General features: G+C 40.6%; 1 protein-coding gene across 1 annotated transcript in view; it reads left to right on the forward strand.

The window, feature by feature from the left end:
- gprc5c (G protein-coupled receptor, class C, group 5, member C) overlaps nt 1-4,569 on the forward strand; it is a 23,638-nt gene extending 19,069 nt beyond the window's left edge. The window contains exon 4 of the mRNA XM_080872312.1: nt 4,447-4,569. Coding sequence (XP_080728438.1) covers nt 4,447-4,452 — 6 coding nt within the window. The 3' untranslated portion in view covers nt 4,453-4,569. The remainder of the gene's footprint in view (nt 1-4,446) is intronic.
- Nucleotides 4,570-12,620: the final 8,051 nt, after the last annotated feature.

Here is a 12,620-nt window from a genome sequence, read left to right on the forward strand (position 1 = left end):
TATATGTATATATATATATATATATATATATATATATATGTGTGTATATATATACTTAAAAAAATACTAAAAATAGCCAGTTTTATTTCTAGCAGGAAAGATCATTTGGAGAACATGAACATGATTTGTTCAGACGGAGAGTTTAAATAAAATCTATGCAGTGTTGAGAATTAGATGATGCATCACAGCAGAGCTGAGATCCAGCAATGCTAGAAAGTGGAGCAGGATCTCCCAGAGTTTAGGTGTTGGTGGTGGTGAAAATGAAGATGGAGGTTAGGATGAGGCTTGGGAGGCTGGTGAGTCTGAAAGCCACAAATGAAAAAAGAGCATAGCAGAGACTGACTGGCTTGCAGAAGGCTGGCAAGCCATTGATTTAGACCTTAACACACTGGAAAGCAGGCAAATGAGTGAATACAGATTTTTGTTACTGAACTTACACATAGAAAAAAGAGAAAACCATACTGCTGTAAACACTAAACGAAATAAACGTGATTGTGTGGTGTGTGAGGGAGAGCTGCTGGGTGCACAGATACAGGTTAACGTTTGCAAACGACAGGCAGAGAAAGGAGGAAAGTGAAGAGAAATACATACACAAACCCTACAACCTACAAATGCAAGGGTCGCAAGGTGGAAGAAATATAAAGAAATTAAAAATAAATGAATAATTTTGTTTGCTTTCAGTCCCCACACTGTAGGAGGAATCTGTCTATGGTGCTTGAGGTTATGAAAAACTGTGTAAATTTCTGTTTTCTTTTTCATATTTTTTGTTATTCATCCCTCAGATTTTGTGGAAGGAACTTTTATCGTCCTGTATGCCCCCTGTGGGGATTCATAGGTTAGTATCAGGTGGATCGTGTTAGTCATGAAAACAAAGAAATAAAATTAACTTTCAAAAACTGCTAAAGTAAATGTATTATCATAATTATCATAATTTAGATGATAGATGTTTAAACGATAGTACATAAGAGTATATCATCTAGAGCAGGGGTGGGCAATTCCAGGCCCCGAGGGCCGGTGTCCTGCAGGTTTTAGATCTCACCTTGGGTCAACACACCTGAATCACATGATTAGTTCGTTACCAGGCCTCTGGAGAACTGCAAGAGCTAATTTAGCCATTTAAATCTGCTGTGTTGGTTCAAGGACACATCTAAAACCTGCAGGGACACCGGCCCTCGTGGACTGAGATTGCCCACCCCTGGTCTAAATTATTACTGATCAGTTGGGTAAGTCTCTCATTTATATACAGACTGTGGTCAGAAGTTTCTAGAGATCCAGAGTTTCACCCAGGCTGGAAATAATACAGTGTTGATATCGAGGTGTTAGTAACAGCAGGCAGCACCTGGACTGTAAAACCTCTTCCCTACATCACTGATCTGAAAAAAGTCAGACTGGATACACTCAAGACCCAAGAATCATGATTTATTAAACCGTATAGTTTTTCATATTTAGTACAATAAAAACAACAGTTCAAAGGCACATTTTACCACATTTTCAATGCTTTTACATAATTAGAGGCTAAATGCTTTATTTGATCCTCTTCCTGCTTCCCACTGACTGTATCCCCACAGATCTCGACTACCTTCCCCCATGCTCATATTTCACTTGTCTTTATTAAACCAGCTCAGGCCACTTGATGCTGTCGGCTGTGATTTATAACCGAGCCAACTGCTGTGGCCTGATAACCTCTAACTGTCCTGAGGCGGTGATGCAAGGCTGCGCTGTGGATCTATTTTAGGCTGAAAGGTCCCGCCTAACACACGTGTGTTTTCACCAGAGGTTATCACATCCATATGATGGCAGGTGTAATAAGAATTCTGTTCAAAATGTCGAAGCTGCTGAACAGATAAGACAGGACAGGAGAACATGTTCTGGAAAGAGTCAAATGATAAAGCGCTGACCTCAACTTGTTATTACTAAAAACAGAACTTACATTTTATGCAAGGTTTGCAGGCTCACAAGAGGACGTGTAGTTCTTCATTTGAATTAAATGAACTTCTTTTTGATAACAAAAGCACTTTCTGTGTCTCACAGAAAAACTGAAAATGAAGGTTGGCATGATGAGTCACCAAAGGGGAAATTTTAAATTTGAATCCAAAAAATGGAATGAGACGAGAGCCCATCAGCTGATTGGGGGCAGTTTGTATTTATAATTGATTTCAGCAGTTTGTAATACTAACACAGTTTTTATTTAAATACACCAGCAGGTTAGAGAGCTTAATTTGGTAGAGAAACCAAACATTCACATAGATACCCTAGTATCAATAAACATATACACTCACAGTCATACCTAAAACCAGTTTAGAAGCACAGATTAACCTAAATGGGAGAAAACCCATGCAGAATCCCATGCAAGGGCGGAACCCTTGGAGACAAAATTTATACAGCTGAAGGTGTCTGTCTGAAGGTGGCGCCTCCTGCATCACACCTGAGCCCCATCTGCTGTCAATTACTGGAGGACTATTTAAGCCAGCGCTGCCTGCTACTCATCGCCAGTTCGTTCAGTCACTTACTGGGGTAACTCGGCCACGCCTGCCCTCGCCCTGTCTTTGTCTGCAGCTCTGCTTCCTGGTGTACAGGTCTCTGCACCATCTCACCTTTGATTCACCGCCTGTTGTTCGCTTCCTCCAGTGCTGGCTTTCTCGTTCCACCTCCGTCATCAGCTCTCATTAAGGAAACCATCACCCAGTTACTTTCCAGTTACTCCTCAGTCTGGCCCTGTTGCAGAGCTCCCGTGGACCCGATCGCAGCCTCTCGGGACGCCTTCCCTATAAGCTGTGCCCGTTCCCACCAGCTCCTGCTTCGCTCTTGTTTATCCTTGTTTTGTTCCCATTCTTTCTGTAAATAAAGTCTTGTACCTAATTCTCAGTGAGTGTATTGAGTCCGCTTTTGGGTCCGGCCCTTGCACAAACCTCGGTTCACGACAGAAGAACAGTTTAACGTTCAAAATACAAAGACAAATGCTGTGTTACGTGTTCAGTCCACATGGACAGTGGTTTGGCACAATGGGAGATTTATTTTGGTAATTGGTTAGCTTTGTTGTTTTACTTCCTGTCCTTGTCTGTTTCCCTCCTTAATCCTTGCCTGCCTGCTCTCATGTTGAATGGATACACTTATATACTATATTTATATCATCCTTCCTTACTCTGTGTATTTCTTCAATGTGTCTGTTTTTTCAATCCCATTTTTGCTCATTTAAACTGTTTGTTATTTTTTGTGGATTTTTTTTAAAATCATTCTATTTATAGCTCGAGTTTGCATTTATCGAATTTCCCAGAGGAACCCACCCGACGGATTAATAAAGTTCTATCTAATCTAATCATTTTAGTCTCCTTGTTTGGTGGGGGAAAAAGGACTAGAAGCAGAAATGCAGCTCTTGAATATTAAATCACTGTTGTGGTGCATGCAACATGCAATTCAAACAGAGCATAAATACCACTTAAGGACTGGTTAAGAGCTAGTTCTTAACACCTGTGGAGCATCCAGGGGTGAGACCTGTTTTCAAGGATTACTTAAAGAGTAATGGAATCATTTACCCTCTCAACTCGACATGTTTGGTCTTTCCTTCTTTTATTAAAAAGTGGTGCATAAAACATAACAATATTCGACAATGTGAGAACATCTACGGCAGGAGTGAAACAGACTGTGAGCTACTGGCAGACCAGGTATGTGAGAGACGGAGCAGTCTGTCCAATCAGTCAAACACAAACACAGCTTGTTATTGAGCCTGGAAATAAACTGAGGCAAACAAGAAACGACGCTGCAGCTGAGCCTTTAATATCCATAAATGCCACTTTATGGCATGGATGTGACGTACAGTAATGGACTGTGTACACAGTGTGAAAGGCAGCGTCATGGGGTGAGGCACACTTTCCAAGGGGTGCATTAGCAGATAACCAATTCAAACACCCTAACAAGCATTTACCAAAATTCAGTTTACCAGAGCTGATACTCGCACACAGGCAAAAGTTGCAGCACTAAGCATCTTTGGGATTTGTTTGAGTGAGCGTATTATTAAAAATGACAAGAAACACGTATTTTAAAGGGAACTTATTCCACCTGGAGCAGGCCTGAAACATAAAGGCTTTTTTTACCAACCTTTGTAGACACAAAAGTTAATTAACAACTTCAAATACATAAAACTAAATTTAAAAAAAAAAATTAGACTGCAATAAAAGTTAAAGTTAATACATTTAAAAGGACAGCTTGATCAGAGTCTCCAGAGTCCATTATATGTAATATTAAGATGATGAAAATCAGTTTTAGATGCAGTCTGATAAATTGCGTCAGCTAAACTGTCACTGGTAATAAAAGCAATGAGGCAATTCTCTGTCAACATTAAATAATGTCTGTAATGATGCAAAACACCAACACTAAGGTCAGCTTCCTTCCAGACATAGTCAATATGTAACATAAAAGTAATTTGACTTTGTCCTTCATTTGTTCCAGGAATGACTGATAGACTCGGCTCGGTGTACTTGGCAGCCAGACCCATACTCTGCCACTTCACAGCTCCAGTCAAAGCACCTCTGTCCCTTCAAAATATCTCCCACCGCTCTGCTGCCTTCCAGCCCCTCTCACTAAACCAAACCGAGCAGGACATCACCTGGTGGCCTCACGTCAGCGTTCAAATACACTGTTATGTTAACACTATAATAAAAAAAGATTAAACCAAGCCTGTCTTTCATGAGCATTTTCACTGCTGTTCCTATCGAGATAGTTGCAAGAAAGGCATCTCTACCAGCTGAAACGTGCAGAGCTAATAGCCGTCTCCTTTAGCGACAGTGAACTGTGCTGGTGGCCCAAGTGTTAATATTTAAGGCACCTGGTTGGTCGGTGTTCCTGTGCTTCCCTGACAAACACTAAAAGAATTCAGTTTGCTTTTGCTCAACCATCACTGACCTTCATGTGACCTCAGCGGCAGCGAATGATTTACCAGCTGGCGCACCTGAGGTGAAAACAGAGTTATACCACAGTCTGGTTGGAAGTTCAGTCCAATCTGTCAGATTCAAAGAATGAGCATCGACACTATTTAAGTTCACCTGGGAAAGAAAACTACAGACTTTTCAAAGAAGCTTTTTTAGCATTTATATTGTGCTACAGTGGTGTATGTTCATATTAAACATGTATAACCCTGGTTACAAATGTTACAATAACACGATAGAAAAATAGAACAATAAAAAACAAAAAATTGGAGGTCATAATGAGTAAAATTCTTCTTCTAACTAATTCATAAAAGGCAGGATTCTGGATTTCCCTGATCAGACTGGCACTGAACTGACTGTGTGATGCTCTGGACCAGGACATGATGTCATGTCCTGATGTTAATTTCTTGTTTTACTAATGGATTTTGACTGTGATTTATAGGAAATCTAACTTAAAGGGTCAATGCACCAAAACAGTGATTTCTGATAACATTTGATTGCTCATAATAGAAAAATTAACTCACACCACTAATGTGGCTCTATTGGCTTTCACAGAACACACCAGTCTTATATTCTCTTAAAAGAAATAGATTGTAAAATACCGAAAGCTTTAAAAGGATTACGTATACATTTGTTTTACAGTGGCATAACTGCTACAAATGGTCAAAGTTTAAAATATTGAGGTCAGAGTATGAGCCAAAAGCCAAAATCTAAAGTTGGATACAGGGGATGAATGAAAGGGCTACACAAAGGCCCAGAATAAGATTAATAAGGTTTGGGGTTTTTTTTACTTTTAGCTGCTGCAATTGTCCAAAAAGCATACAGTAAACACACTTTAAAGCACAGCAGTGTAATAAAATTAATGTGACCACGGCAGCTGACTCTTTTTGGAAAAAGCACTTGTTATATTGTAACACACAGTGTGCACAACCCTCTACCACACATATAAACTCCTCTTCCTCATGTATGCACTGCACATGTTCAAAGTTTTCAATAATGAAATTATACGATCACCCAGGTTGATGCAGCTGATGTGCACCTGCTGAAACTGTAGCAGCGAAAACAGCTCATTATGCTTGAGGTTTATCTTCTGACTGCATTTCTGAAAAGCTCTTTTCACCTGGAGGAGCTCCTTCCTCATTTGGGCTTAATTAGACACTTCCTCCGCCGCCTCGCTCTTGTTTACTTTGTTACTGCCTCGTCCTCTGAGGGAAAAACCCCTCATTGTGCTACAAAGTTCAGACAACATAAGTGCAGTGTGGTGTGTGTTTGTGTGGTGTGAGGGGATAAACAATATAAGCAAATGTGATTGTTTCAGCTGATTTACAGATTTCAAAGACAGTTTTTACAATCATATTTTCCATAGATCACCTTTTTTAAGTTACTGCCTAACATAACACACAGACACCTGATAGATGAGGTGTTTCAGGCATGTTCTACTGCAAGGAGTGCCCAGGGTAGATCCACAAGGCACTGGAGAAATGATGTCTCTGCCCTGTTGCCCTCATGGGATGAAGAGCAGCAGGAGGATGGATGGACTTGTCAACGCTAGTTTAGGTCTTTGAAACTCTAATATTTGGGAAAATGTTAAGCTTACATGCTTTTCTGATCTGCACAGAAGTAACCTCTAAAATAACTTAGAAACAATAATGTTGCCATGGATACAAGCTACCCAAGAAAAGACACTGGACTGGACTGTGTGCTGCAAACCAAGCCTTGCTTACATTTCAGATAACAGATGACCCTAAACTGCCTGTTACATGTTAGTAGTCATGACTGCAATTTGTACACTTCCATTCTGGATCCTGATTATCAGACATTTTCAGATAGTTTTGTCATAAATGAAAGATAATGTGCAATAAAGATGATGTAATCGGATTAGGTCAACAACCAGTTTGTGCTGTGATGTAGTTTTTTCCATCACCAACAGCAATAATTTACACTGATTTCTTATTCAAAAATACGCTTAAATGCAATTCAACACTTTATTTGTTTTCCTGGTAAACTGACTCGCACACACAAATATTTTTCTGCCACTTCTGGCCATTCACTGTTCACTTCCTTGTGATTTTATGGAAGCAGCGGCTCCACGAGTGAGTGAACAGTGTGGTCTTTGTGCGCTCAGGACAAAGCTGGTGCTGTGAGTCAGCCATCAGGACCTTGAGGAAGGACACCTGAGCACCAAAACACCTCCATGCTACCTGTTAGACTGAGCTCATCGTCGCGGACTCACAAAACAGCGGGAGTTATCAGTGCCACTCTTCCCTGTTTGCCCAGACTGTTAACACACCAGCAGCAAGAAACTGTTTCCTCAGTCATGCAGTGCTGCCCTATTAGAGGTGCATTACCAAATAAACCTATTCTGCACCACCAACCCGTAGGAGAGGAAAATATGCATGCCTCATATCTGAGGTCAGACAGCATGACAGAAATGATAATCAACACTTTGCTGCCAGTCTGAGTTTCAGAATCCAGAATCCAGCAGATGACAAAATCCAGGAGGAACCATAGAAGCAGGAACACAGAACAACCAGAAACATTACAGGCAGTGTTAACTAATGCACTGGCAAAGAAATGGGAAAACTTAAGCTTGTTATTCACACGGAGCTACAAAAGAAAGTGATCGCAGCTGTGGGGAACAACAGAGACGCCGAAGAAAACCAAACACAAGGCACAAAAGACAACTGACAAAATAATACAGGAAGTGAAACGTGATAACTCAACAGGAAAACACAGACACAAAAGAACCCAAAACAAAGGAGCTGGCATGGGAGAATGGAAGTGAACCGTAAACAAAAAGAAAAATACATAAAGATAAATATATCAAAAACTATGACCAGGAATGGAGGAAAAGAAAAACATGGAGCTAAAGACAGCGTAATCTAAGAAGATACCAGAAGATAATTACAGAAAACCAAACTAAAAGTTCATAAACTCAAGACATGTGCTTGTTTTGATCCCTTTACCTTCGTTTTGAGTCTCTTAGTTCTTGTTCTGAGACTCAACTTGTGCTGATTTTATTCTTCTTTGTGGGTTTTTGTGCTTTTTTTATGGCTATTTTACGTCTCCTTGCTATCACTTAGAAGTTAGTCTGTGGTTGTTTTATGTCTTATCACATTTCTCGCACTTTTATCGTTGTTGTTGTGTGCCTGGAAAATATTTCCCACCGCGCGGGTGAATGTGCAACAAGTTGTTAGAAATACTCCCAGACCTTTTGTGCACCCAGGCTTTCACTGGGATTATCTGTGATAAAGCTAATCCTGCAGAAAGCCTGCAGCCACTGCAAAGCTGCGTGTTGTTTGTGTCAAAGCAGTTTCTAAAAAGTCAAAACGATGTCTAAAGTTTGAGGCTTTTATCCTTTAACCCTATTTAATTTCACTGAACACTTGTCAGCTGTTAAATTAAGAAACTCCCAATAAAATAAACCCAAACAAAAAATGTGCACACCAGTTTTACTGCTGGTTTGTTTTTTGGTCCTTTGGGCTCCTAATCCAAAAACTGAACGCACATTTTGCTTCTGTTTGGATATTAAACATCGAATCCCTGCTAATGAAAACGTCCTACACACAGAGAAACTTTGTTGTAGTAAAATAACTCAAGACTCATCTTTGCAGCACCTCAGGGAATTCCCAGAAAGCCCAGAGGAGTGCTGAGACTGCACTTTGGGGCCATGTGAAACTTTTCCTAAATCAAAAATAGGGGTGAGGCTGCTCCTGAGGAAAGAAGCTGGTGGAGCTCTTGGAGAAAACCGACCCCATGGCCTCCGCTGCACTCAAATGCCTGGCATACTTGAAAGGTTCTCAAAGCTCCCTGATCATCTTAACCATGACTTTGCATTCCACAAATGAATCAAACTTTTGTTTAAGTTCATGTAAAAGCAACATTTTGTGTAATATTTATTAGTATTTGTTATCATGTGTGTATACTCCTGTGCACAGACTGCATTCAGTCAACACAGTTTAAAAGGCTTTTGTGTTTAGTTTTGTGGCAGCACGTGTAGTGATTAGCAACCTGTGTGTGTCCCCCTGTTTCACCCCACAGTCCAAAGACATGCACGTTTAAACGGTGATGCTAATACAGCTGTGGGTGTGGATGTGTGGGTGTCTGACTCTGTGCACTGGCCCTGTAATTGACTGGTGACTGGATCTATTTTCAGTTGTTTTCCATGTCTTGGTGATTGTGTCTCTTTGTTTGTTTTGTATCGTTAATTTGTAACCTCTATTTTTATATATGTTGTCATTAAGGGATTGTTTTGTTTCTTTGTGGTTACTTTGTGTCACTATGGTGAGTCTGATAGTTTCAGATAGTTTCAATTTCAACAGTTTGAGTGTTTTACTTGTGTTTTTATATCACTGTGGGAACTGTGTCTGTCATTCTTTTGAGATTGTGTTTGTTTGTGGTCATTTGGGGTCTTTTTGTGATTGTTTTACACTTTTTGTCACCTTTTATGCCACTGTGGCCATAGTAACCGTCGCTGTTACTTTTTTGTGTCTTGGTGTTTCATTTGTCTCTTTTTGGTTGTTGTGTATCACTGTGGTAATCACGTGTGTCACTGTCTTTGTGATCGTTTTTGCCTCTTTGCTTATCTTTCTGCATTTCTATATTACAGTAGCAGCTGATCAGATGACCCCGTGTAATGTAAAAGGCATATTTCTATGTGCATTATGATGTGACTGCATTAATTAGTATCTTCTTTTATTTTGGGAAGATCACAAACTGTCGGGCACACTTCCTGATAACAAAACCTTTGTGGGGTGGACTCTTTTTATGAAAACCATAAAACCATTATGATAAAACTGAACCATTGAGCCTCTCCTCAGGATAAGTCACAGAGGGGACTTCTGCTGAGATAACATGCCCCACCACACACCTGGTATCTCATGCCAGGCTGAGCAGCTGCTGTGTTTCCACACACGTTACCATGGATGTGGACTGCAAACACTGAAGTCTGTGGGGACCTCACTCACACTACACATACACACAGACATGTCCTCCATGCATCAGGGAACTGATCAAACAGTTAAACCACGACCATGCAGAGAACAACGACATCAGAAGGTTTGTCTTCACGTGTGGAGACGTTTCACCGACCAAATCTGCTTTACTGTGGCTGTAAAGCTCTTTCAGGCCACTGAGCCATAATTCACCTAAATCTGGGTCACTGAAAATACTTTGTGGAGAAAGCATTTGAGCCTTTTAGTACAGTAACAAAAAAAGTCAGTCAGTAAGGCCAATAATCCAAACAAGAGGCAGGCGAAGGGCAGTGTCCATAAACGGGTCACTTCCACGCATGAGAAAATCTAACAGGAACTAAAAATGAGCAACAAACAGGAAAATCTTACAGAAGAATTGTGCTGGAAAACACAAAAACAGTTTAAAAGCTTGATATTTGCAGAGTGCTGCTCAGGTGGAATAAATACTGGAATGACAAATGAGCTAATGCTACAAAGGTGTGACACAAAAGGGCAGAGCACAGCACAAAGGCTGTAAGAGAGCTGAATGAAGTGTTTGACAAACAGAGATTTCAAAATATCGCCCTGGAAAGCAACCGAGGTGCTTAGTCTGTGTAGATTCTCAGTCATCCAGGTCATGGAAGTCTTAAGAGCTTGAGAAAAGAAAGCAACTGGACTTCGTTGAGCTTGTAAAGATGTTTTGCCTCGCATCCACAGTTCAATTCAAAACAAAAGGTGGAGAGTCCCAGGTAGTCCCCTAGTGAGGGTTGTCCCCTTTGAAGGTTGTCCTGAGGGTCACCTTGCCCCAGATGAGCCAATAGGTCACATGATAGGGTGTGGTAAAGTCCCACGGTGGTTTCACCCTTAACCCCCTGTGATGAAAATAACCCATCCCTTTTTTACACCTTGGCTCATATGAGTCATGTGATCAGCAGTAGGTCAGCGACCCCTCAGGACCACCGAGTCCAGGTGTTCTCTTTTTTCAAGCTCTTAAGACAACCGAGACACTTTGCTCCTGTCTTCAAGTAAAAGGATCATTTGACTTTATTCTTAAAGCATTTTGTTAAAAACAAATCAGTGTGGATCATCTCCACTTCATTCAGAATGAAAAATATACAATCAGTCTGAATCAAATACCAGACAAATCACCAACAGCTGTGACATAATGCAAAATGTAAGGATACATTTCAGAGGACTAGAGGTCCCACTACACGGTCCCAAAAAGGGTTTTACATCAAGAAAAATCTCATGTTTATCCATTTAAACATAAATGAAAATCTTTTTATCTACACATGAATCCCCTGGAGAAATTTTGGATACTGCATTGTTTTATGTCTTCCAGTATAGCCTAGCAGTTAACAGACGGCCAGCTACTGAGATCATTTTGTCTGTCTCAGGAGCAACTGAGGCAAAAATTTTTAGACTCCAGTTTCCAGTTACACACTTCTTATTTTTAGGAGTTTCTTCTTAATCAAATTTCTGTTTTTAGCCTGAGGATCTCAACCTCCTGATCCTTGATCTTAAACTCCACTAAAACACAAGGCCAAATGGAGATGTGAAGTTAAATGGAAAATCTCCCCCTCCTTTGTTTGTTTAAATGGGCCCGCTCTTAATCCATAGAAGGAAAGAGATAACTGTGTGTGGGTAAAGTGCACAGTGCATTGAATAGAAGCTGTCTGGCCTGATTGGCCACATGCTTTCTGGTCAGTTGGTTCAGTGTGTTTACCTTTGTATGTAAAAGTGGTGCACGGCAGTAAAAGCCAGTAAAGATGAACCAGTGTTACAGTGACTACTTCTAAACCTAATCTAAATCTAATCTCTTCTTATTGTCAGAAACAGCTGATTTGTTTTTTAAATAAAGGTAAGTATACCTGAAGTACTCATCGCAGAAACAAGCTCCTCTGTGACTGATTATTTTAATATATGTGACATTAATGTGTGTGATTTCACCACTGTAGCTGTTGAAGACAGTAACTTTTACTAGTTTTATTTCAGTGCATGTCCATAATAATGTTCCACCACTAAGGATAAATATATATATTAAAAATAATTATGTTCTGCAGCATTCAGAATTTCACCAAGATAAGAACTTTATTCATCCAAAAAGGAAACGCTATGTGTATCCACTATCCCTCCTCTGCTGATGTCGACCATCTCAGCCTCGCCTCTCTAGCTTTGTTTCCAAACTGCTCAACCTGACCTGTCCCTTTGATGTATCCATGTCTAATCTTATCCATTCTGGTCATCTTCAGCTCTGCTGCCCCCAGCTGTTGTTTGGTCAGTGCCACAAACCGTACACCATAGCAAGCCTCACTACTATCTTGTAAACCTTCACTTTCACTTTTGTTGCTATTGTTCTGTCATAACTCAATCACTCCATCCTGCCTGTACTGTCTTCTTCACCTCTCTTGCACACTGTTCACTCATCCACTTCCACCTGTCTCCTTCTCATTCACACATATGTATTCTGGCTTCTCTTTTCAAAGTATACCTCCACCTCTCCAGGCTCTCTTCCACCTGGTCCCTTCTCTCACTATAGATCACAGTGTCATCTACAAGTATCACAGTCCACGGAAATTCCTGCCTGATGTCATTTCTCAACCTGTCACCAATGCAAACAAGAAGAGACTCATAGCCAATCACTGATGTAATCTCACCCCCACCTTGAACCCATCTGTCATTCCTACCACACATCTTACCACTGTCCCTCTATATGTCCTGCCCCACCCTCACATACTTTTCTGCC

This window comes from Rhamphochromis sp. 'chilingali' (genome assembly GCF_963969265.1).
Source record: "Rhamphochromis sp. 'chilingali' genome assembly, chromosome: 22".
Classification (NCBI taxonomy): Eukaryota; Metazoa; Chordata; class Actinopteri; order Cichliformes; family Cichlidae; genus Rhamphochromis; species Rhamphochromis sp. 'chilingali'.